We start from the raw sequence: 26,425 nt of genomic DNA, 5'->3' as shown, positions 1-26,425 counted from the left end.
ATATGCCTGGGTCTGGGTGTATATGCCTGCCCCTCCTCATCATACTGGAAGAGGACCTGCGAACCATCTAAAACTTCTTCCTCCGATATGTTTTTAGCTTCAGGTTCTGCTTCAAAGTTGCTGTTAGTCCTGTTTAATTTTACATTCAACAATAAACATAAAAAAGCTTCAATTTGCTTATTATTATTATTTTATATAAACTTCCTCATCTCTGGTTTTGGCTTTAGGAAACACAGATCAGCATAGAAGCAAAAGACCCAATATGTTTTAGCTATCTTCATCTTTCCCCTGCAATTGACTTTCATAATTATCCTTTGTTTTCTTAGATTAACAACTGTATTTTTATTTTATTTTTTTAGATATTTGGCAACTGGAAATGCCTACAACTCCATACATTTTGAAGTTTGTGTAATGCTGCGTACACACCATCACTTTATGTGATGAAAAAAAACGACGTTTTTAAAAACGTCAATTTAAATGACCGTGTGTGGGGGAAAACGTTGTTTTATGTCTTGTGAAAAACGACCAAAAAAAAATTGAAGCATGCTTCAATTCTTTGTGTCGTTTTTCAAAACGTCGTTTTTTGTTTCACAGAAATTGACCGTGTGTAGCAAAAAACGACGTTTAAAACAACGTTTTTAAACCCACGCATGCTCAGAAGCTAGTTATGAATCGAACTTCAATGTAAAAAAGTGGTGAACGTAACCTCGCTTTGCTATAGCATTGTGAAAAATCGATGGTGTGTAGGCAACGTCGTTTTTGAAAATTGAAGTTTCAAAAACGTCGTTTTTTACTTCACAGAAAATTTCGTTTTTTTTCATCACATAAAGTGATGGTGTGTACGCGGCATTAGAATATCAGTCAGATAGTGAGAGATACATATGATGCCCCATGGAGATACCCAAAGGCAACCTGTTATGTTTGTCATGTACCAGGTAGCATAGCATGAAATGAGGGGGAAGGCCTCTCTTATACCTCTGACTTGGGGCCTTCACAGTGTAAACAGAAGACAAAGGAGTGCAGAGTGGCAAAGAGTGGAAATAAAAAGTACAAATCTATAGAAAATCCACAATTCCATGAACCATTCTTAACCACTTCCTTTCCTGCGGGTGGACATAATATGATGTCCTGGGTTTCCCGGCAATCTAGGGGGCGCGGGCATTCCCGCTGCATCGCTCGGGACTCGGTGTGCGTGCCCGGCGGCAGCGATGTCCGCCGGGCACCCAAGATTACCCGCGATCACAGCAGGACCATGGATCTGTGTGTGTAAACACACAGATCCACGTCCTGTCAGAGGCTAGGAGACCGATGTGTGTTCCCAGTACAGAGGAACACACATTGGTCACCTCCCCTTGTAAGCCCCCGCCCCTACAGTTAGAATCACTCCCTAGGGAACATATTTAATGCCTTGATCGCCCCCTAGTGTTAACCTCTTCCCTGCCAGTCACATTTACACAGTAATCAATGCCGTTTTATAGCACTAATCGCTGTATAAATGTGAATGTTCCCCAAAACGTGTCAAGAGTATTCGATATGTCCGTCGCAATGTCACGGTCACAATAAAAATCGCGGATCGCCGCCATTACTAGTAAAAAAAAAAAATGCTATAAGTCCATCCCCTATTTTGTAGATGCTATAATGTTTGCGCAAACTAATCAATATACGCTTATTGCGATTTTCTTTACCAAAAATATGTAGAAGAATACATATCGGCCTAAACTGAGGAAAACATTTTTTTTTTTAATTCTGATATTTATTAAATCAAAAATTAAAAAATATTGTGTTTTTTTCAAAATTGTCACTCTTCTTTTATTTGTAGCAAAAAAATTAAAACCGCAGAGGTGATCAAATACCACCAAACAAAAGCTCTATTTGTGGGACAGCGCTGAAAACTAAAAATTGGTCTGTGCAGGAAGGGGGTGAACATGCCCTGTATTGAAGTGGTTAAAATGAACAATGATGGACTTCTAATTATTTTATATACATTATATAAATATACCAGCACCTTCCTGCTCCATGAGTACATTACACAACAAAACTAGTAGAAGGGGGCTAGGACGCTGACACCATCAAGCTCTTGTAGAGATAAGGCTTGTAGCTTTGGATGGATTACAGCTAGGAACAGAGAGATACAGTAAATATTGTATTCTATCTTTTTTTTTTTTTTTTTTTTTTTTTGATTTGCATTATGTTCTCTTTATTTATGAAGAAAATCCAAAGCAATATGAACAGGCCCACTTAACCAGTTTAGGTGGTATAGTAGCGGCCAGAGGGCCTCCAGGCTGGTTTGAAGGACTGTGGATAGCCTTTCCTTCTTTTTACTGAGAGGGCAGAGGCATTTCCCTGACTGAGAGTGGTCTGAACCCCTGCGTTTTGTATCGCACCTTGATTTTCTGCCTTGCGTTGCTTCTGCCTGTTCTTCTGAATAGCCACAAGCCTGTCCATGGTTTCGGAGTCCTCCGCAAGTGGCTGGGCTTTCTCCAGCCTCAACACAGCCTCACGGATGTTATCCAGGATGATGGGAACGATGCTCACGACACCACCATAAAAGTTACGCGCTTCGTCACAGCTGAGGTGATTCAAAACATCGTGGGGATACTTGACTCTCAGACCAGACAGGTCATTGGTTGGATTGAGAAGAGTAATGGTTTGCTCTATGATCTCCTTTGCTGATTGTGTGTCCCTCTGCATAAATTCCAGCTGGATACAGAACTCGGCCAGATCCGCACAGACATCCAAAAACAGAGTGAGGATACGCTGATCTGTACTGTTGTTGCAATGATTGTCTAAGTAGTTGCGTACCTGTGCCAGGGTCCTCACGGGTCTGATTCTGTCATGGGCACTTTCCCGTGTCCGCTCCAATTCATTAATGAAAGTCTTTTGTTGCTGCTGCAGGAGCTTGGTACGCTGCTCCAGGGCCTTAAGGGTCTGTCTGGTAACATTCATGGTGACTTCGTCTTCTATGTTCTTTCACTCTGCAAATGAAAGCTGCAGCAGGTAGATGAGGCTAGGTAGCCCCTGAGGGCACTGTGTGTAAGTCTCGGAGATATAGAGATCTGTGATCACTCTCCTGTGTGTCTGGAGACTCCAGCAGTGTGATTGTTTGGGCCGTGTATTCTATCTTTTCATGTGACAACACTGAAGAAATTACACTTTGCTACAATGTAAAATAGTGAGTGTACAGCTTGTATAACAGTGTCAATTTGCTGTCCCCTCAAAATAACTCAACACACAGCCATTAATGTCTAAACTGCTGGCAACAAAAGTGAGTACACCCCTAAGTGAAAATGTCCAAATTGGGCCCAATTAGCCATTTTGCCTCCCCGTTGTCATGTGACTCATTAGTGTTACAAGTTCTCGGTGTGATTGGGGGGCAGGTGTGGTAAATTTGGTGTTATCGCTCTCACTCTCTCACACTGAAGTCACAAGAAGTTCAACATGGCACCTCATGGCATAGAACTCTCTGAGGATCTGAACAAAAGAATGGTTGCTTTACATAAAGATGGCATAGGCTATAAGAAAATTGCCAAGGCCCTGAAACTGAGCTGCAGCAAGGTGGCCAAGACCATACAGCAGTAAAATAGGACAGGTTCCACTCAGAACAAGCCTCACCATGGTTAACCAAAGAAGTTCAGTGCACATGCTCAGCGTCATATCGGGAGGTTGTCTTTGGGAAATATATTTATGAGTGCTGTCAGCATAGCTGTAGAGGTTGAAGGGGTGAGGGGTCAGCCTGTCAGTGCTCAGACCATACACCGCATCAAATTAGTCTGCATGGCTGTCATCCCAGAAGGAAGCCCCTTCTAAAGATGATGCACAAGAAAGCCCGCAAACAGATTGCTGTAGACAAGCAGACTAAGGACATGGATTACTGGAACCATGTCCTGTGGTCTGATGAGACAAAGATAGACTTCTTTGGTTCAGATGGTGTCAAGTGTGTGTGGCGGCAACCAGATAAGGAGTACAAAGACAAGTGTGTCTTACAGTCAAGCATGGTGGTGGGAGTGTCATGGTTTGGGGCTGCATGAGTGCTGCTGGAACTATGGAGCTACAGTTCATTGAGAGAACCATGAATGCCAACATGTACTGTGACATACTGAAGCAGAGCATGATCCCCTCCCTTCAGAAACTGGGCCGCAGGGCAGTATTCCAACATGATAACGACCCCAAACACACCCCCAAGGTGACCACTGCTTACTAAAGAAGCTGAGGGTAAAGGTGATCGACTGGCCAAGCATGTCTCCAGACCTAACCCCTATTGAGCTTCTGTGGGACATCCTCAAACGGAAGGTGGAGGAACGCAAGGTCTCTAACATCCACCGGCTCCATGATATCATCATGGAGGAGTGGAAGAGGACTCCAGTGGCAACCTATGAAGCTCTGGTGAAATCCATGCCCAAGAGGATTAAGGCAGTGCTGGAAAATATTGGTGGACACACAAAATATTGATACTTTGGGCCCAATTTGGAAATTTTAATTTAGGGGTGTACTCACTTTTGTACTGTGTGTTGAGTTATTTTGAGGGGACAGCAAATTTACATTGTTATACAAGCTTTACACTCACTACTTTACATTGTAGCAAAGTGTATTTCTTCAGTGTTGTCACATGAAAAGATAGAATAAAAATGTTACAAAAATGTGAGGGGTGTATCTCTTGTGAGATACTGTATGCTAATTAACAGTTCGAAGCTAAAAAAAACGAATATTTCTATGTATGCTGAAGTTCATGTTGGAAACTCATTAAATACATATATAGACTTACACTGTCCTATTTCATTTATCAGATACAATTGAATATTCACGGAGAAATGTTACAATTCATTATCTTCCACTGGAAGGAGCCCCGGGTCTTTTTTAATATGATTCCAAAGATGAAGCCAAGTTTATTTGAAATGCTTCCAAAAAGTCAGAGAGAGATTAAAAAGGGCAGTGCTATGACTAAAGTTTCCCTGTAACAGAAAAGCCACATTTGTTTTTTATTAAAAAAAAGAATGTTTATTCTCTCAGGTTTTGAGTTTCCACCCAGGTCTCAACGAAGCATGTAGTTACAAACAGCACCCATATTCTGTTGAGGTTTAGTTATAGCTCTTTATTTCATGCTTGCTAACTTCAAAAGACGTTAACAATATATGCTAGTATTCATAAGGATGTGTGCAGAGTTTTGAGAGGATTAAGCAAACTTCAATTGCTGGGCAGAAAGACAAGTCTGTATTTTTTTTTGCTTGTTTCACTCATCAAAAAAAAAATTCTGTAACAAGAACACTGGTAAGAAACAGAATTGGAGAGAAAATTTGAGAAAAAAAAATTACAGAATATGTTTCACCAAAACAATGTATTATTTTATAGGAAATGTTATGGCCACTGGAATGCTGCTATGTGGAGACCTAAAGGCATATTCACTTTGTATATTTCCAATATAGTAAAAAGAAAAGGAAGGCACAAAGCTTTTTTTTTTTGCAGAAAAGGGGGGTTTAACAAAGTGTGGCAAATGCATAAAGCCTGCACTGCTCTCCTAAACTAAGAAAACAGGGGCGTGACCTGGACATGACCGAGTGAGGCTGCTAGTTGGCTGAGCTCCCGGCCTGAAACCCCCTTTTACCGGTCTAAATACCCTAAAACTCGGCATGCAATCTGCCAAGAAGAGCGGACCCAAACCGTCAGCCCGCGTGACCTGTTCTGGAGCAACTGCGGGAGATCTCCACGATTTTTTTCAGCCCAGACAGCAGAGGCCTACTGGAGCAGGAACGGCGACGGCAGCACCACGAGGCGCGCCGGGCGAGATACCGCCAGAGGACTTGGAGCGGGGACTGTGGACCTTTAGTCCGGTGGACCCGAACATACCTGCGGAGTCGCAGTCGGCGCCGACGTCCCCGGTGCGGCACATGGCATCCCCGACCCTCTCACCGGGGGACCTGACGGTGGAGCAAGACATCCGCGCCCTCCTGCAGGCCCTACCCACGCGGTCGGATATCGAGGCCATCATCCTGAGATTGGAGGAGACGCATCGCCGCGACTTCCAGGAGGTCCGAGCGGAGGTCTCCACACTCACTGAAAGGGTGTCCACGGGCGAGTCGTCGCTAGCGGACCTGGAGCAGAGGGTCACGGGCCTGGAGCGGGCGCGGGACCAACATCGAGACACGGCGATCGCCCTGCAGCTCCACCTGGAGGATGTTGAGGACAGAAGTCGCCGCAACAACCTGAGGATCCGCGGGATTCCAGAGACGGTGGGAGCGGAGGCCCTGGATGGAAGGTTGCAGGGCCTATTCAGAGAGATCCTGGGGGAGCCGACGGAGGAAGTAGAGGTGGACCGCGCGCACAGGGCCCTGGGCCCGAGAAACCCAGAACAGGACAGGCCCAGAGATGTGGTGTGTAGATTGCTGCGATACGCGCAGAAGGAAAGGATCCTCCGTATGGCGTGGGAGCGTGGGGAGGTAGCAGTGGAGGGGGCCCAGGTGAAGATACTACCGGACCTGTCAAGAGCTACGCTGCGCCGCAGAGCGATGTTGAAGCCCGTGCTGGAGTTGGCCAAGGACAACGGATTCACATACAGATGGGGATACCCTCTGTCAGCAACGTTCCGTAAGGAAGGACGAGCCTACACCTTGCAGACACCAGCGGATCTCCCCGGCCTTTTCTTATTCCTGGGAGCGGACCGGATTCCTGTACCGAATTGGTTGCAGCTGATGCCGAGGCCGACCGGAAGATCAGGCGCCTACGAGGCCGGGGCCCCATACCCACCACGTCAGCAGAGACAGGGCCGGGGAAGACGGAGAGCCCCCTCAGGAGGAGGACAACGCGACTGAACTGTGAGTAGGCCTTAGGCCGCAGCCCGCTGCCCATACTATGTTTTTTTTTTTTTTTTTTTTTACCCCCCCTTGTTAATGCTGCACTGCCGCACATCACTGCCCCGCCGCTCCGGAGGGGGCTTATTACATTGAAGGCCGGATAGCCGCCTGGCACCTGTAACGAGCACTCACCCCTGCTGGACCCCCCCCCCAAAAGCAGGGAGTGGACGCCGAGCAGTACCAGGGGGAGAGACCTCACCCCGGTTGAGTCCAGTTTCCACTATGCCCAAGAGGGGAGGGGGAGGGGGATGGCAACTGAACAGGAGAGCCCTATCCAAACACCAAGTGCCACAAGAACTTGGAGCCCTGGGACATATATTACCCGCACGAGCCCTGCATGGGAGGGAGAAACACACCGGTCTCACGGGGAACGCGGCCCCTTATACCAGGGGGAGGGGGGTGGCTACCTATTAGACCCCAGATCAATTTCTGACATTGATTGACACTGCAGCGCAAGGGAGCCCACCGTCATTGAATACCCCACCCAGGACCGGAGACTCATGGAACTATGGGGCATTATTTAAGCTGCCCCCAGAGGCAGTCTGACTTGAATAGTACCTAAACAATACGGTGAATTATACCCACAGGGGGGGGCGCTAGATGAGTGGAACAGTTACTCAATGGGGCAGGCGGTATATTAGAGCATTATATGTTGAGACCCAAAAGAGATGTTGCTCGAACACACATGACATGGGGGAGAGGGAGGAAGGCGGGTTGCTGGACTGGCCCTCGGGAAGCTGTTGTCCTGAATGTTATTATAGCCATGTTGGGGCGGAGATCGTCCCCCACGTTGGGGGCTGAGAATGCTGTTGTTGCTTCCTTTTTGAATATAAGTAAATATGATTTCAGATTCCATGTTGCCGTGCAAAACTAGACCTATCTGTTACCAACTACACCAAATGATATATTGATTAGATTGCAATGCCTTGCATAGATACCATCATTACTGTTGGCCGGGGAAGGGGGGGACGGGACCCGGGAGCTCGCCTTGCTGGGCTCGTCTATCCACTTACCCACATAGGCCTACACTCGATTCCCGGTCTAGGACTGGCGAGTGTCATAGCCGCTTAGGCTAAATTAGATACCTTTTTTCTGGCCGCACACTCTAGTGCAGGCCTCCTAACTTAATCCTCTCTTCCCCGCTGTCCTCAAGCGAAGGAACTCTTCCTACCCACTTCCTCTCTTTTTTGCTCTACCTCCTCTGAGGGATCTTAATCCACGACCTTGACCTTACCCCCCCCCCCTTCCCTAACCCCGAGCTGCGAGCATGGACACGCTAACAGTAGTGTCACTAAATGTCAAGGGATTGAATATCCCTGAGAAAAGGAGAATGCTCCTACATGATATGCGCCGGATGAGGGCGGACGTGGTCCTACTCCAGGAGACACATTTTAGAAACAACAACCTCCCAGTATTAAAGAATAGATTTTATCCTATAGTTTACCACTCACAGTACACGGAGACAAAGTCTAGGGGTGTGTCCATCCTCATATCGGCCAGGGTCCCGTGGACACTGGAAGGGATGAAAACGGACCCGGAGGGCCGCTCGCTATTCCTGAAGGGACGCATAGGACAGACACAAGTAACAATCGCAAACCTCTACGCCCCTAACGACCGACAAGACAGGTTTCTTGCGGGGAGATTGACCCAACTGACGCGCTTTATGACAGGACAACTGATAATTGGGGGTGATTTTAACATCCCCCTGTCCCCACTGGAAGATACCTCCGCTGGGCGGTCAACCCTGTCGGTAGATCTCCGTAAGCGAGTACACGCAACGCTCCATGAGCATCAACTGGTAGATATTTGGCGTCTGACTCACCCGGGTGAGAAGGATTACACCTTCTTTTCGAAACCCCATCAATCCTACTCAAGGATTATAAATAGGGTAAACTCCTGCGCTGTCTGAAAAGTGAAGGGAAGGGGAACAAACTAAAAATACTGCTGCAAATATAAAAGTCTACCTCGATAGACTAAGGTGAAACAGAAAGATTAAATTACAATACTTGCGCTGTAAAGTGTGGGGCAAGGAGTGTATAATGGGCGGTAATGTTTATAAGTGACTAGTGAAAATATTATTTAGTGAGAACAATATTATAAGGCATATATAGCAATGAAACCAATACAAGGATAGTCCTTAATGAAAAAATCTGCACTCTGAGGAGGTCCAGATCCAGTGCAGTCCTGCCGTGTATTGGTGTGCTCCAAACAGAGATAAATCCTAATCTCCAACGGTGCAGGTATTGTGTAAAAATAAAAATCAAAAATGAAAATGCAAAAGATACACTTTAAGAAAAGAAACACGGAAAAAAGTTCTGAAGAAAATATATATGAGACCCTTGGATCCGTAATATAGGTGAAATAGGATAGTTGAGCCAACACCAAAGTTACATGTAAACACCTTTGGTGAACCCAGCTGCTCACCTCGAATTGACCACAATATGTCCAGGTCAAACTGGTCTAGATGGTTACAGTCCACAAATAACACATGTAAATCTCCATCCGATGTTTAACATGAAAAAACAAAGTAAAAGGACAAAAAGAAGCTGATGGTGAAATACCGTCACGAAAAAGATATTAGCAATTGGGATCTTGGCGGATGGGAGTGCACTCACATGTAGGTGAGAGATCTCAGGCTCATATCCACGAGTACCGCACTCGTCGGTCCCTCTATCTTTCCTCTGCTTCTTTCTACTAGTTCTCGGGGTTCAGATGCTGGCTGTTTTGGTCTCCCCAGGATTTCTCAGTGTGTAAAGCTGTCTCAGCTGCTGTGGGCTTATGGTATCTCCTATCCCTCTCTCATTGGCTCAGATGGAGCGCTCAGGTGGCGTTGTGATGGGAAAGAGGTGAAAGAAACATACCCATAGTATAGCCCAGTCAGCAATGTAAACCGATTTTATTAAAAACAAAAGTTAAAACTCACATGTAAATACAGGAACTCTGCAACAATCCTTACGAGCGGCGAACTCGTATGTCCGTTCGTCAGATGCTGTGGTGTGTCCTGCCTACCAATCCCGACGCGTATCGTCACGATCACGTGACTTCATCAGGGGATGATGTAGGGGACACATAGACAGACATTTATAGTCTGTGTTAATGAGCACCCGGCGGCCATTTTGTCGGAGCTCATAGAAAATGACGACGCTGCCTGTGATCTGCTCGCGCCGTGCTGTGTAGTGCAAGCCGCGCTTGTGGATAAATCAGAGAACGGGGGTTCAGAATATGTAAAACATATAAAAGGCGTCTTATATAATCGGACCAGCAATGGAATGTCACGGTGGACAAACCAATATGGGAAACCTAATATAAGGGAAGATAAAAGCACAGAGGAGGGGCTGAGGCTATAAAAACGACATATCCTGATACTGTGTGAGGCCGTGATAGAAATTGCATATCTGAACAGTGAAAAATATATAAACGTCTATATGGCCCAAGTCTATATTCTATTAGTATACATAAAAGAATATATGGAGGGATATTGGAGCTGATTAGAAGGGGAGGGGTAGTGGGTGGGGCAAGAGGAGGGACGAAAGGGAAGAAAGAAAACTGGCATGGGGATATAGAGAATATCTCCCTAAGTGAAACATCTTGGAAAAATCCTTATGTGCCAGGTAGCCAGCTTAGGTGAAAGGTGACCATAATAATGTCAACTGTAAACATACCCAGGCATGAGGGTGTGTCAGGGGGTGTCAGGCATATCGATTCTAACTTTATGTGATGTGAAGTATATATTCATGTAGCACAAATGCTGCATGAATACGGGTGGTACAGTTACAGTACGACCCACAGCGGGGGGCCTACCTAAGGGGGCCTGGTGTCGTGATGGGGAAGTGAAAGGAGGGGGGGCATGTGGAAAAGGGGAACTCGTGTGCCAGTGAATACTACTCAAGGATTGACATGTTCCTGATCCCTCACCGGCACCTATCGGCGGTTAGGGAAACCCTGATAGGTAACATTACTTGGTCGGACCATGCGCCGATACAATTGGTATACGACTTGACGGACACCCTGACTGACCGGAGACACCCGTGGAGACTAAACGAGAGCCTACTGCAAGACAAAGACACTATGACAGAGGTTGTGAGGGAAGTGGGACACTACTTCAACACGAACGCCACCACAGATAGTGACCCGGGGGTGGTGTGGGAGGCCCACAAGGCAGTGGTGAGTGGGATTCTTATTAAGAACGGGTCGCGGTTGAAGAAGCAGAGGACAGAGCAACTTGATAAGTTGCTTCAGAAGCTACAAACCCTTGAAGCACAACATAAACAGACTCAAACAACACAGATCACATCTGAGCTGAATACCACCCGCGGTCATATAACAGACCTACTGCGACATAAGGCCAAAGCGGCGATGCAGATCTGCAGGCGTACGATTTACGAATCGGGTAATAAGTGTGGGAGGATGCTAGCCCGAGCGCTCCACTCACAGAAATTAGCGTCGTATATACCGCATATTACCACACGTAAGGGAGAGAAGGTGTCTGTCCCTCTGCAAATCTCCAACGAATTCAAAGACTTTTACCAGGACTTGTACAATCTCCCACCCACTTCCCCGACCTTAAGTGCGGACCGGTCCCTGAACTACATCTCAGACTCCCGAATGCCGAAGCTGAACCCAGAAGTGAGAGAGTTGCTGGAAGAGCCAATCACTATGATGGAGCTCCAGACGGCTCTGAAGTCCGCCAGGCCTGGCAAGGCCCCGGGCCCGGACGGTCTCACTGTCCCCTATTACAGAGCCCTGCTCCCGTCACTAGGAGACAAATTGCTACACCTGTTCAACGCGGTGGGCGCGGGAGGGAAGTTCCACTCCTCCACCCTTCAAGCTCAAATTGCGGTGATACACAAGGAAGGGAAGGACCCAGGCCAGTGCGGAAGTTACCGCCCCATATCACTCCTAAATTCTGACATTAAATTATTCACCAAGATAGTCGCCACGCGGATCCAACGACACCTCCCAGATCTAATACACCTTGACCAGGTGGGATTCGTGCCAACTAGGGAGGCTAGGGACAACACGACCAAAGTCCTGAACCTCCTCCATGTCACCAGCACTTCCAAGACGCCTGCAGTGTTTGTCGGGACGGACGCCGAAAAGGCGTTCGACCGAGTGAACTGGCAATTCATGTTCGCAACGCTCAGGCATATAGGGCTAGGACAGAAGATGTTGGGATGGATAGGAGCAGCTTATGTAGATCCCTCGGCCAGAGTACGGGCGAACAGCACTACATCAGACCCTTTCCCGATTTCGAACGGGACCAGACAGGGATGCCCGCTGTCGCCTCTGCTCTTCGCCCTAACACTTGAGCCCTTCCTGCAACATGTCAGGCGGAACCCTGATATCACGGGAGTAATTATAGGTAACTGTCAACATAAAGTCTCAGCCTACGCTGATGACATGCTTTTCTCCCTGACAAACCCAACAACCTCGCTGCCAAGTCTCCTACGGGAATTTGACACGTACGGTGGGCTGTCCAACCTAAAAATTAATATGACCAAATCTGAAGCGATGGCGGTGGGGATCCCCCAAGCGCACTTACAGTCTCTTAAACAACGCTTTGGTCTGAAATGGACAAGCACAGCCCTGACATATCTAGGGACCCGCATACCACCCAAAATAACTGACATCTTTAAGCTCAACTTCCCCCCACTACTCCAAAAGGTACAGAAACAGCTAGATCAGTGGACCACGGGCCTTCATTCATGGTTTGGGAGGTGTAGTATCCTTAAGATGACAATACTACCTAAATTTACGTATCTACTACAGGCCCTCCCTATACATATACCGGCCGTCTATTTTAGACGAGTCCAGTCTGCGCTTGGATCGTTCCTGTGGGCGGGCAGACACCCCAGAATTAGCAGGACTATACTCACCATGCCCAAGAACTACGGGGGCCTCGCAGCGCCCAATGTTAGGATGTACTACTACGCGGCCCAGTTGAACCGACTGGTGGACTGGTGCCGCCACGGGCAGACCAAGCTCTGGCCGAGGTTGGAGCAAGCGCAATGCGACGTACAGCTGAGGTCGGCCCCGTGGTGCCAGGACATGAAGCCAAGCGACGTGAACAGACACCCACTCATTAGTAACACTATCACGGTGTGTTCTGGGCTAGTGGCGCGGTTCCGCCTATCATCGGAAGCCTCCCCCTGCGCCCCATTTTGGGCAACCCATCATTTACACCGGGCCTGACAGACCCCAGGCTTCGCGAACTGAGAGACTCGGGCCTGTTCCAGGCCTCACACTTTAGCGTCGCAGGCCGATGGAAAACGACGGCCGAGCTGATGGACCCTGCGGGCCAGTATAGACTGGACTTCCTGAGAACTGGACAGTTGAGTCATTTCCTGCGAACGCTAACACCACCCTCCGAAGTTGGACGTGTACTTACGTCCTTAGAGGAGATATGCTCGGAGTCAGAGCCATTACCGCACGCTTTATCGTTGATGCATACGATTCTGATTACACCGACGGATGACTACCGGATCCCGTGCCTGGGTAAATGGGAAAGGGATCTGGAATGCCACTTTACACCGGCTCAGACACAACGTATACTTAGATTCACACACAAGTCGTCGATCTGTGCGAAAACACAGGAAACTAACTTTAAGTTGCTGACGAGGTGGTATAGGACCCCAGACCTACTACACCATCTGTTCCCGTCGGTGCCGGACACCTGTTGGAGGTGTCAGGCAGACAGGGGCACCTTGCTGCACATATTTTGGTCGTGCCCACGCCTGCAGACATACTGGAGCGAAATTCGGCGAATAACGCAAATGTTTTCGGATCGGACGGTCCCGAGTACACCGGCGTATTTCCTCCTGCACGTGAACGATACCCCGACTCGGACATACAAAAAATCGATAGTTCGCCACCTATTAAATGCGGCGAAGGCGTGCATACCGCTCTGCTGGCGATCCCCACACCCACCGTCGGTTGCCATGTGGATACAGAAGGTAGACGACATTAACACAATGGAAGACTTGATACTGACAAAACAAGACAAGACTGAACTGTACACTCAGACGTGGAGACTGTGGAACTCTTTTAAGTACTCTGAAGAGGGCCAATCCCTCAGGGGGAGTCCCTAGAGGGTGACGATCGGTGACTAGAACCGTACGGGATGAACAGCAAACAGTTGGAATGGTCTCCTGGAGGGAGCCACTGAAGCCCGGGGGTAACCCGACATTGAGAAGGCCATGCTCGCGACTTCCCCCCCCCCCCCCCACCCTTCCCCTTCTCGTACAGCTTCCTTGCTGTACACCCTTATCTCTATGCTCTTTAGATGCTTTCTGTGCGACTTTTGCACTCTATTTTCTCGCTCTCTTTAACTTACTCACACTTAGAAAACGGAAAATGGGGAGAGCTGTGTTCGCTGGACCTCACGGGTTTGTTACGCCCCATCGGCTCTGGACTCTAGCCAGAAGTTGAGCGGAGGCGGAACGGATGGGGATATAGGGATGGGAGACCGAGGAGACATGACCGGATAAGACAACCCAGATGTTTACGCCAGGTATTAACCCAGCAATGATGTCCCTTCTTGTATCCCAAATCTCTGTTCTTTACTACGTTATTCAACATCTTTGAATGTAATGATACAATGATTGTAATGTTAATGTTGGGGTCCATGTGGACCAATTTCTTGCTGTGTATAAATAAAAAATTTAAAAAAAAAATAAACTAAGAAAACAGGGCCAGATTCACGTAGGTGAGCGGCGGCGTAAAGTATCGTAGATACGTTACACCGCCGCAAGTTTTCATCGCAAGTGCCTGATTCACAGAGCACTTGCAATGAAAACTTACACCGGCGGCCTCCGGCGCAAGGCGGGCCAATTCAAAGGGGCGTGTGCCATTTAAATTAGGCGCGCTTCCGCGCCGGACCTACTGCGCATGCTCAGTTTCGCAATTCCCGTCGTGCTTTGCGCGCCGTGACGTAATTTTTTCGAACGGCGACGCGCGTAGCGTACTTCCGTATTCCCGGACGTGTTACGCAAACGACGTTAAATTTTAAATTTCAACGCGGAAACGACGGCCATACTTTAAACAGCAATGCGTTTGCTGACTAAAGTTAGGACAGGTCAAACGACGACTAACTTTGCGACGGGAAACTAGACTAGCAGTGACGTAGCGAACGCGAAAATCCGCCAGGAATCGCCGTAACTCCTAATTTGCATACCCCGACGCTGGTTTACGACGCAAACTCCCCCCAGCGGCGGCCGCGGTACTGCATCCTAAGATCCGACAGTGTAAAACAATTACACCTGTCGGATCTTATGGATATCTATGCGTAACTGATTCTATGAATCAGTCGCATAGATAGAAACAGAGATACGACGGCGTATCAGGAGATACGCCGTCGTATCTCTTTGGTGAATCTGGCCCACAGAGCATATATTTCTCCTAATTAACAACAGGGGCCACACACCCCTTTGTTATTTAGGAGTGATTTGTCATTTCCCATGCCATTTACTGTATGAGTACTTACAGTAGTAGTAGGGATGAGCCGAACACCCCCCGGTTCGGTTCGCATCAGAACATTCTAACAGACCGAACATTCGAGCGAACTTTAGAACCCATTAAAGTCTATGGAACTCGAACGTTTGAAATCAAAAGTGCTCATTTTAAAGGCTAATATGCAAGTTATTGTCCTAAAAACGGTTTGGGGACCCAGGTCCTGCCACTGGCAACATGTATCAATGCAAAAAAAAGTTTTAAACGTTTTTTCCGGAGCAGTGATTTTAATGATGCTTAAAGTGAAAAAAAAGGTGAAATGTTCCTTTAAATATCGTACCTGCTGGGTGTCTATAGTATGCCTGTGAAGTGGCACGTGTTTTCCGTGTAGAACTGTCCCTGCACAAAATGACTTTTCTATAGGAAAAAAAGTAATTTAAAACTTCCTGTGGCTTTAATGTAATGTCTGGTTCCGGCAATATGGATGAAAATCATTGAGAAAAATGGCATACCCCCCCCCCCGGCCATTACCAGCTCCTTTGGGTCTTGTATGGACATTAAGGGGAACCCTGCACCCAAATTAAAAAAAGGAAAGACGTGGGGCCCCCAGGCCCTATATACTCTGAATAGCAGTATACAGACGGTGCAAACAAGACAGGGACATAGGTTTGTTGTTAAGTACAATTTGTTTGTAATTTTGAACTGGTACATTTTTAAAGTGTAGCTCCAGCTAAAACATCTATTATTAAACTTTTTGGAAAACATAGGGAAGGGTTATCACTCCTGTAACGTTTGTTTTGCTGTCTGTGCACCTGTTCAGAAGATTTCACCTCACTTTCTGTCCCAATGACAAATGTTTTTTGGAAAATTTGAGATTTTTTGTGAAACAAGGATTGGTGATAAAGCATCAGTGGAGAGGAGACACCTCTTACAGGAGAGAATTTCAATTCCTAGGGGTAGATTTCCTCTCACTTCCTGTTGTCTCCTTACGTTTGCAAGTAGGAGTCATTTGTAAGTTGGATGTTTGAAAGTAGGGGCCTGCCGTATATACTCTGCAGAAATTTGGGCCTTAGGTGTTGGTGTTGCCACAACACTGTAAGCTCTCACGGTTAGTCTTGGTGGGCGCTGGAACACCCTGCTGTGAACTATTATATCAAGAATTGTAATTACATGCCATTGTTGAACAGTGTTAGAAAAATTGGGCCTTTGGTGGTGGTGGTGCTGGTGCCACAACACTGTAAGTCCTCACAGTTACTCTTGGTGGACGCTTGAATTGGACCTGCTGTGAAATATTAGATCAAGAATTGTAATTACATGCACCTATTGAACAGAGGCAGAAAAATTGGGTCTTTGGTAATGGTGGTGTTGCCACAACACTGTAAGCCCTCACAGTTACTCTTGGTGGGCGCAGGAATGGGCCCTGCTGTGAAATATTAGATCAAGAATTGTAATTACATGCCCCTGTTGAACAGGGGCAGAAAAATTGGGCCTTAGGCACTGGTTCCACAACACAGCAACCCCTCAAAGACACTCTAGTTGGAGCGCAGGAATGAGCCTTGCTGCAATGTATTGCATCAAAAATTTTAATTACACAACCCGTTTAAACAGGGGCAGAAAAATTGGGCCTTTGGTACTGGTGTTGGTGCCACAACACTGCAACCCCACACAGATACTCCAGTTGGAGCGCAGAAATGAGCCCTGCTGCTAAGTATTGCAGCAACAAAAAGTAATAATACGCCCCTGTTAAACAGGGGCAGAAAAATTGGGCCTTAGCCACTGGTGGCGGTGCCCAAAACCAAAAATGTTCTTACAAGCTATCACCATGATCAGTGAGGAGGAAAGGGATAGTCACTCAGCATAACAGGATAGTCACTCAGCATCAGCATAGAAGTCTTGAAGGGATCTGACATTTAAAAAAAATATTCAGTTACATCAGCATCAGGTGCTTGGTAGCTGGTGGTAATCCAAGACCGATTCATTTTTATGAAGGTCAGTCAATCGACCGAGCCGGTGGACAGGCGCACCCTGTGATCGGTTTCAAAGCCTCCAGCAGCACTGAATGTGCGTTCCGAAAGAACGTTGGATGCAGGACAGGCCAGTAGCTCAATTGCATACTCTGCAAGCTCTGGCCAGTGATCCATCCTCAAGACCCAGTAACTCAGAGGATTTTCGGTGGGAAAGGTGTCCAAGTCTGATCTTGCCCCTAGATATTCCTGCATCATGTAAAACAGATGCTGTCGTTGGTTGCTGGAACCGATGATACCTTGGGGCTGTGGACTAAAAAATTGTCGGTCGGCCACCTTCTTTACCGTCCTTCTTTGACTGACCAAAGCCTCAGCAACACATTGTCCAGGACCAGGATTTTGTAACCTCCCAGTCTCTGGGAATGCATTGCAGAGACATTTCTGCAAGGCCTCCCGAAGATGTTTCATCCTTTGCTCCCTCTGTGATGGCAAGATAAGGTCCGCAAACATACCCTTGTAATGTGGATCAAGGAGGGTTGACAGACAGTAATGATCCCTCTCCTTGATACCATGAATATGAGGATCCTTCCACAAGATTTGCAGGATCAGAGTTGACAGAACCTCTGCCTCAGTGTGGCTCCTGTCCCCCAAGCACATCAGCTCAAGCACCGCATGGCATCTTTTTGCCTGTGTACCTGTGTAGCCCCTTGAACGCCTACGGAGCACCGCTGGTTCCGAGGACAAATCAGCACAGAAAGAGGCCATGGAGGAAGAAGAAGAGGAGGGGCGGAGGAGAGAGGTGTGTCACAATCACCAGTAGTAGCATTTTGGAGGCGTGGTGGCGGAACAACCTCCAACACTACTGTACCTTGTCCTGCATCCTTCCCAGCTGCCAGCAGAGTCACCCAATGCGCCGTGAAAGATAGGTAAAGTCCCTGTCCATGCCTGCTAGACCATGAGTCAGCGGCAATATGCACCTTACCGCTGACCGCCCTGTCCAGCGAGGCATGGACATTGCCTTCCACATGAAGGTAGAGAGCCAAAATCGCCTTCCGTGAGAAAAAGTTGTGTTTGGGAACCTGCCACTGAGGTACTGCACATTCCACAAACTCACGGAAGGGGGCAGAGTCTACCAACTGAAAAGGCAGCAGTTGAAATGCTAGCAAATTAGCCAAGCTAGCATTCAATCGATGGGCATGTGGATGGCTGGGAGCAAACTTATTTTGGCTCTGCAGCTGCTGAGGCAGGGAAATTTGCCTTGTACAATCTGACGTTGGTGTACTGATAGCAGATTGCCATCAAGTACTTGGCTGTGACACACCTAATTCTACACCTTCATTCCTCTCAGTGCAGGTTTCAGAGAGGACGAAGGTATAGTGGGGTTGGAGATCACAGCAAATGAGGAAGAAGGAGAGGTCCACTTTGTTCTTTGGTGTGGGTCTTTTAGGTACGCTTGCCAATGAACTGCATGGCAGGTCGACATTTGTTTGGTCAAGCATGTGGTGCCCAAGCAGGTGATGTTTTGGCCACGCAAGATACGCTTGCGATATATGTTGCAAATAGCAACTGTGCAATCTGATGCTTTTGTCTCAAAAAAGGCTCACACCAAAGAACTTTTGGAATAACGCGGAGAGACAGCTGGGCCCTGCACATTCGGAGCTCTGCGGTGTGATGCAGTCGGTGTGCTGCCCTTAAGCTGGCCCCTGGAGTGCATCCTGCCTCATTGGAGATGTCTCCTCCTCCTCCTCTCTCCCACGTGAAGTCAGTGACCTCATCATCCCCTCTCTCCTCATCACTGGAGCAAACCTGGCAGTATGCTGCAGCTGGGGAAACATGACTGTCAGATTTCTGTCCTTCTTGGGCACCCTCTCTCTCTGGGCTCAAGTTACTGCCTTCCTTTATCTGGGTACCATCATCGGAGCCTTCAAAACGCTGCGCATCCTCCTGCAGCATGTACCTAACACTGTGGTCAAACAGTTCGGGAGGACTCCTCAGGAGGACATGGTGGGACTAGGGAAGGAATGACTGATGCCTTTGACGAGAGGGAAGAGGCCGCATTGGCAGCTGCTTTGCCAGACAAAGTACCCTGAGCCTGGGGGAGAGAGGATGAGGAGGATGAGGACGGCTTGGTCATCCACTCTACCAAGTATTCAGCATGTTGCGGCTCAATTCGGCCAGCTGCCAAAAAAAAGGACAAGCGTGTCCTACGGCCACTTGCTGATGAGGATGCACCGTGTCCACGGCCAGCACTGTTGCCTCTAGACGCAGAGCCTGCTTGCCCTCTTTTATCGGCTTGTGACTGTCTGCCTCTCCTTGTTGTCCTTCCAGACATACTAATGGCCTTCAGGGAGATGTAGCTGGACAAAGCTGGGATGTGTATATATATATATACTGATTATACTGCAGCTAGCAGAATTAAATGCCTGCCTGTAGTATTATTAGTAAGAGAACACCAGCAATTGTCTTAGGTTAGCTTTAGTTGCACACTGTGCTAAGGACACAGTACACTAACTGAAAATACATGCAGGTCCCTGCCTGTTTTATTAGTATGAGAACACCGGCAATTGTATTCAGGTAGCTTTAGGTGCACACTGTGCAAAGACACAGTACACTAACTGACAATACTTGCAGATCCCTACCTGTGGTATTAGTATGAGAACACCATCAATTATAGTCAGGTAGCTTTAGGTGCACACTGTGCAAAGACACAGTACACTAACTGACAATACTTCAAGATCCCTGCCTGTGGTATTAGTATGAGAAGACCAGCAATTGTAGTCAGGTCAAGCTTTAGGTACACACTGTGCAAAGGACACTAAAACTGAATACCGGAGGTCCCTGCCTGTATTTGTATGAGAACACCAGCAATTGTATTCAAGTAAGCTTTAGGTACACACCGTGCAAAGGACACTAAAACTGAATACTTGAGGTCCCTGCCTGTATTTGTATGAATCAAACACTAAAACCTGCGCTCATGAGACACAAAAACACACGTAGGCTTAATAGCAAAAGTGAAGAACTAGGTCCATTTCTTGATCACAATTTGGTATAATAGATCCAATCTGTTACGGAACCATGAACTAGACGTACAACAAGAGATAAGTGAAAATAAGAAGGCTTTATTGAAAATCAAGCTGTAAAGCAAAAGTCCAACGGATGGTGAAACCAGAGGTCAGGAACCAGAAGGGTAGTCAGACGAAGCCAGGATCAGGAACCAGCAGGGAAGTCAGACGAGGCCAGGATCAGGAACCAGCAGAGAAGTCAGACGAAGCCAGGATCAGAACCAGAAGCAGCAGCAGTCTTAGAAGCATGTGCACACAGGAGGACCAAGCAAGGAACTGAAGTCACAGACCTCCTATATATGTGAGCCAGGTATCCAGCTCCTCCCAGTGGGAAGGAGGAGCCGCAGGGTGGGAGGCTACAAGAGACCTAGAAACCAAGATGGCCGCCAGCACATGTCAAACGAAGGAGACAGGAGAGAGGTAAGACCATGACAGTACCTCCCCCTCAAGGGCCCCTCCTCCGCGGTGCAAAAAAACGGTTTCTGAGGGAAGCGTGCGTGGAAGGCTCGGAGCAAGGCAGGAGCATGGACATCTGCGGAGGGAACCCAGGAACGCTCCTCAGGACCATAACCACGCCAGTGGACCAAAAACTGCACCCGACCGCGGACCAGGCGTGAGTCCAGGATATTGCTCACCTCATACTCCTCGTGATTACCCACTTGGACCGGACGAGGCCGAGGAACCGAGGAAGTGAAGCGATTGCACACCAGTGGCTTCAACAGGGAGACATGAAACACGTTGGAGATCCGCATGCCAGGTGGAAGCGCAAGGGCATAGGCTACCGGGTTTACCCTGCGAAGCACTCGGAAGGGACCAACAAAGCGAGGAGCCAGCTTGGGAGTGGGCACTCGAAGGTTGAGGTTGCGGGTGGACAACCATACACGGTCTCCGACCTGGTAGGAAGGAGCAGGCGCTCGTCTGCGATCAGCCTGGAGTTTCTGGCGCTGCGCAGAGACCTCAAGGGACCTCTGGATCCGTACCCAAGAAGCACGTAGAGCAGAAAGGTGATCCTCCACAGCCGGAATATCCTGGGGAGAGAATGCCTCCGGTAACACGGCAGGTTGGAACCCATAATTGGCCATGAAGGGAGACGTCCCAGAGGAAGAGTTCACAGCCGTGTTCCTGGCAAACTCAGCCCAAGGCAGGAGGTCAACCCAATTGTCCTGGTGATCGGAGACATAGCAACGAAGGAATTGCTCCAAGGCCTGATTGGATCGTTCTGCGGCCCCATTGGACTGAGGGTGGTAGGCCGAGGAGAAGGAGAGATGAATCCCCAACTGGGAGCAAAAGGCGCGCCAGAACCTGGACACAAACTGACTCCCCCGATCCGACACTATCTCTTTGGGCAAACCGTGCAACCGGAAGACCTCCCGGGCAAAAATCGTGGCCAACTCTTGTGCAGAGGGTAACTTCTTGAGAGGAACACAGTGGCACATTTTGGAAAACCGATCCACAATCATGAGAATGACCGTATGGCCTCGGGATGCAGGGAGGTCCACAATGAAATCCATCCCCAGGTGTGACCATGGGCGCTCCCCGGTGGCTATGGGTTGCAGCAGGCCCAACGGAAGGTGCCGAGGGGACTTACTTTGGGCACAAACGGAGCATGCCGCTACATATGCGGCGATGTCGGAACGTAGGAAAGGCCACCAGAACAGACGTGAAACAGCCCAGGACAGCTGATTCTTACCAGGATGCCCCGCGGTCTTGGAGTTATGGTAGGTTCGCAACAACCGAGTGCGCAACTCCTCAGGCACAAAACATCTGCCGTTGGGTGTCCCAGAGGGAGCACCAGACTGAGCCGCCAAAATCTGCTCACCAAGGGGAGAGGTCAGGCTGGTGCGAATGGCGGCCAGGATCTGATTCGGAGGTATGACCGAAGTCGGTATAGATTCCTCCCTGGACAGCTCGGAGTACTGCCGTGATAAGGCATCCGCCCTGATGTTCTTGGAACCAGGTAGGTAGGAGACCACGTAATTAAAACGTGACAAGAACAGAGCCCATCTGGCCTGATGTGGTGTCAATCTCTTGGCCTCAGAAAGGTAGGTCAGATTCTTGTGGTCCGTCAGGATGAGAACCGGAACCACCGAGCCCTCGAGCAAGTGCCTCCACTCTTTGAGAGCCTGCACTATGGCCAATAACTCCCTGTCCCCAATCTGATAGTTGCACTCCGCGGGTGACAGTTTCCGGGAGTAAAACCCACAAGGAAGCAGCGGACCCTCTGGTGTCCTGCGCTGAGACAGAAGGGCGCCTACTCCCGTCTCGGACGCGTCCACCTCGAGGACAAAGGGCAACCCAGGGTTGGGATGAGACAGAATCGGAGCTGACACAAAGGCGGATTTTAGGGCCTCAAAAGCCCGGATGGCCTCGAGCGGCCAGACCTGGGAATTACTGCCCTTCCTGGTCAGATCCGTGAGAGGCTTGGCCAGCATGGAGAAGTCCCTGATGAACTTCCGATAATAATTGGCGAAGCCCAAAAAACGCTGCAAGGAACGAAGACCACTGGGCTGAGGCCACTGCAAGACAGCCGAAACCTTCTCAGGATCCATGGAGAACCCCTCAGCGGAAATGATGTAACCTAGGAAGGTTACCTGGGATCGGTGAAATTCGCATTTCTCAAGCTTACCGAACAGCTTGTTCTCTCGTAACCGTTGCAACACTCGTTTGACATCCAGAATGTGCGCCTCCCTGGATTCAGAATATACCAAGATGTCATCCAAATAGACCACCACACACTGCTGCAACAGGTCACGGAAAACATCGTTGATGAATTCCTGAAAGACTGCGGGCGCATTGCACAACCCAAAGGGCATAACCAAGGATTCATAATGACCGGTCCTGGTGTTAAAGGCGGTCTTCCACTCATCGCCCGCCTTGATCCTTACCAGGTTATATGCCGCCCTCAGGTCGAGTTTGGTAAAGACCGTGGCCCCTTTAAGGCGATCGAACAGCTCGGAAATCAAGGGTATCGGGTAAGCGTTCTTGATCGTGATGCGATTGAGACCCCTGTAATCGATGCAAGGCCTCAACTCACCGCCCTTCTTTTTCACAAAGAAAAATCCAGCCCCTGCCGGGGACGAGGATTTGCGAATGTGACCACGGGACAGCGCCTCCATCACGTACTCCTCCATGGCCTCATTCTCCGCAACCGACAGTGGATAGACCTTGCCGCGAGGAGGAACGGCACCAGGTTGTAACTCAATGGCACAATCATATGGGCGGTGCGGAGGTAGGGCAACTGCGCGTACCTTATCGAATACATCCCGGTACTCCTCGTATTCAGGAGGCAACAGAGAGTCCGAGGAAGTACACAGCAACTTGACAGGCCCGTGGATGCACTTAGCCCCACACTGTGGTGACCATGAGAGGATCTCGGCCGATCTCCAGTCAAAAGTCGGATTATGCTTCTGGAGCCAGGGGTACCCCAAGACCACCGAGTAGTGTGGAGACGAAATAACTTGGAAGCAGACCGACTCTCTGTGAGCGGCACCAATGGCTACCCCCACTGGAAGGGTCTCATGAGTCACGTGTGACGGTTGGAGGGGTCTGCCGTCTATCGCCTCTAGAGCCAGCGGGGAACCTCGAGCCTGTAGAGGAATGGAATTGGCGGCAGCGAACTCACTATCAATGAAAAAACCACCAGCACCAGAGTCCACCAACGCCTGGGTCGTCACCGAGCCCCCGACCCAGGAGAGGACAACAGTGATCAGTGGTTTATCAACACGGGAAACCGGGGACGAGGAGACTCCACCCAAGATCTGCCCCCGACAGGATCTCAGGTGCGAGCGTTTCCCGGACGGTTCGGACATGCCAACCGAAAATGCCCATCGAGACCACAGTACATGCATCGGCCCTCGCGTCTCCGGAGTACCCTCTCCCCCTCGGACAAGCGAGCAAACCCCAGCTGCGAGGGTTCACCCCCAGACAAGTCAACACCAGGAGGCGTGGGAGGAGAGGGAGGCACGGGTGGGACAGCAAACGTAGGCGCCAAACTGTTAGGAGGCCTCCGCAGGCTCACCTTAAAGGAAGGTCTCTCCCTGAGTCTGGTGTCAATCAAAATCAGGAAAGAAATTAGAGCCTCGAGCTCCACTGGTAGGTCCTTAGCTGCAACCTCATCCTTCAAGGCATCCGAGAGACCATGAGAGAAAGCAGCGACCAGGGCCTCATTATTCCAACCTACCTCTGCTGCCAGGGTACGAAACTCAATGGCGTATTCGGCTACGGATCGTGAACCCTGTCTGACGGACATAAGGAGCTTCGCAGCAGAGGCGGCGCGAGCCGGCACATCGAATACCTTCCGAAGAGAAGCAACAAAACCGGAAAACTCGGCAACCACCGGATTGTTGTTCTCCCATAAAGGACTGGCCCAGGCCAAGGCCTTGTCCGAGAGCAGCGAGATCAAGAACCCCACCTTTGATCTCTCAGTGGGAAAGGCATGTGGCAGCAACTCGAAATAAATGCCCACTTGGTTAAGGAAACCTCGGCACTGAGTTGGCTCTCCCCCAAATCGCTGTGGAAGGGGGGCAGAACCGGACATACCCCGAAACACCGCAGGCGCAACAACAGGTGTCGAGGTAGACTCTGGCGCAACAGTCGGATCGGCCGTAGGAGCGGGCCCAGGAGCGACGACCGACCCATCGGCAACGGGAGCGAAATGAGCCGTGCGTTCAAGCAGGGTTTGCAACGCCACGGCGAACTGACCCAACAGGGACTCCAGCTGATCAATTCTGGCAACCAGCGTGGGTAGCGAGGATGGCTCTGTACCGTCAAAATTCATGGCTTGGTCCTAATGTTACGGAACCATGAACTAGACGTACAACAAGAGATAAGTGAAAATAAGAAGGCTTTATTGAAAATCAAGCTGTAAAGCAAAAGTCCAACGGATGGTGAAACCAGAGGTCAGGAACCAGAAGGGTAGTCAGACGAAGCCAGGATCAGGAACCAGCAGGGAAGTCAGACGAGGCCAGGATCAGGAACCAGCAGAGAAGTCAGACGAAGCCAGGATCAGAACCAGAAGCAGCAGCAGTCTTAGAAGCATGTGCACACAGGAGGACCAAGCAAGGAACTGAAGTCACAGACCTCCTATATATGTGAGCCAGGTATCCAGCTCCTCCCAGTGGGAAGGAGGAGCCGCAGGGTGGGAGGCTACAAGAGACCTAGAAACCAAGATGGCCGCCAGCACATGTCAAACGAAGGAGACAGGAGAGAGGTAAGACCATGACACAATCCAAGCATGGATAAAGATAAAAAAGTAATCCATATAATGATGATCACAACTTGCAGTTCACAATTGACAGTGCTGACATCCACGATCCATGGAGCAAAGAGGGGTTAAAGTTTTTAGCATAGCTCAAAAAGCTCCTGTAAATAGGTTATGGTGTGTACACATTACCTTAGAATGGCTTCCGTTTGCAGGCCGGCATAATGGAGGGCCCTCCAACATGAACGACGCAAACCGACACAACCTCCGTCCCTCCAGATGGATGACGTCACACACCTGCGACGCCGGCTGGTGTCTATGGATTTAAGCAGCGCTCTGGGTTGAATGTGCCGTAGGACACGTTCTTCCGCTATAAGCGTTGATACGCTGCTGCTCTCTGGTAGAGAAATGTAAGAATGTCCACCCTAAGTGAAGAATCCTTGATGCAATTAACCAGCTTATGAAACGGGACAATTTAGCTGCTGTAAAAATTCCTTGTTGACCGGATAGTGGTGTAAGATGAAAAATATATTAGAAAGGGTTTGCCCTGACAACGCGTTTCACGCTCAATGCGCTTTTTCAAAGTCAAGGTAATAAGGCACCCACAGTGTTTAAATAAGAAAAAAGGGAGGGCATAAGAGCAAACGAGTGGAGGGAAAGGGGCATGTTTTTCAGAATATAAACTTTAACCCCTACATTGCTCATAGAACATAAACACACCATATAAACATTCTAGATAAATCTCTGCAAACAAATTTATAGTAACAATGAATAATGATGGTTAATAAAAAAAATAATAATAAATATAAATAAATACAAATAAATGAATGAAAAAAATAATAATAAAATAAATGAAAAAAATAAAATAATAATAATAATAATAATAATAATAATAATAATAATAAT

General features: G+C 48.7%; 1 protein-coding gene across 1 annotated transcript; it reads right to left on the bottom strand.

Annotated features, from left to right (window-relative positions):
• Positions 1 to 2,212: 2,212 nt before the first annotated feature.
• Positions 2,213 to 3,078, bottom strand: LOC120942661 (sperm acrosome-associated protein 9-like). Its single transcript, XM_040355607.1, has one exon. It carries the CDS (start codon positions 2,944 to 2,946, stop codon positions 2,248 to 2,250), a length of 699 nt encoding a protein of 232 aa, XP_040211541.1. The 5' UTR covers positions 2,947 to 3,078; the 3' UTR covers positions 2,213 to 2,247.
• Positions 3,079 to 26,425: the final 23,347 nt, after the last annotated feature.

The sequence above is a fragment of the Rana temporaria genome, chromosome 6 (assembly GCF_905171775.1).
Source record: "Rana temporaria chromosome 6, aRanTem1.1, whole genome shotgun sequence".
Taxonomy (NCBI): Eukaryota; Metazoa; Chordata; class Amphibia; order Anura; family Ranidae; genus Rana; species Rana temporaria.
This window is presented reverse-complemented; position numbering and strand designations above follow the sequence as displayed.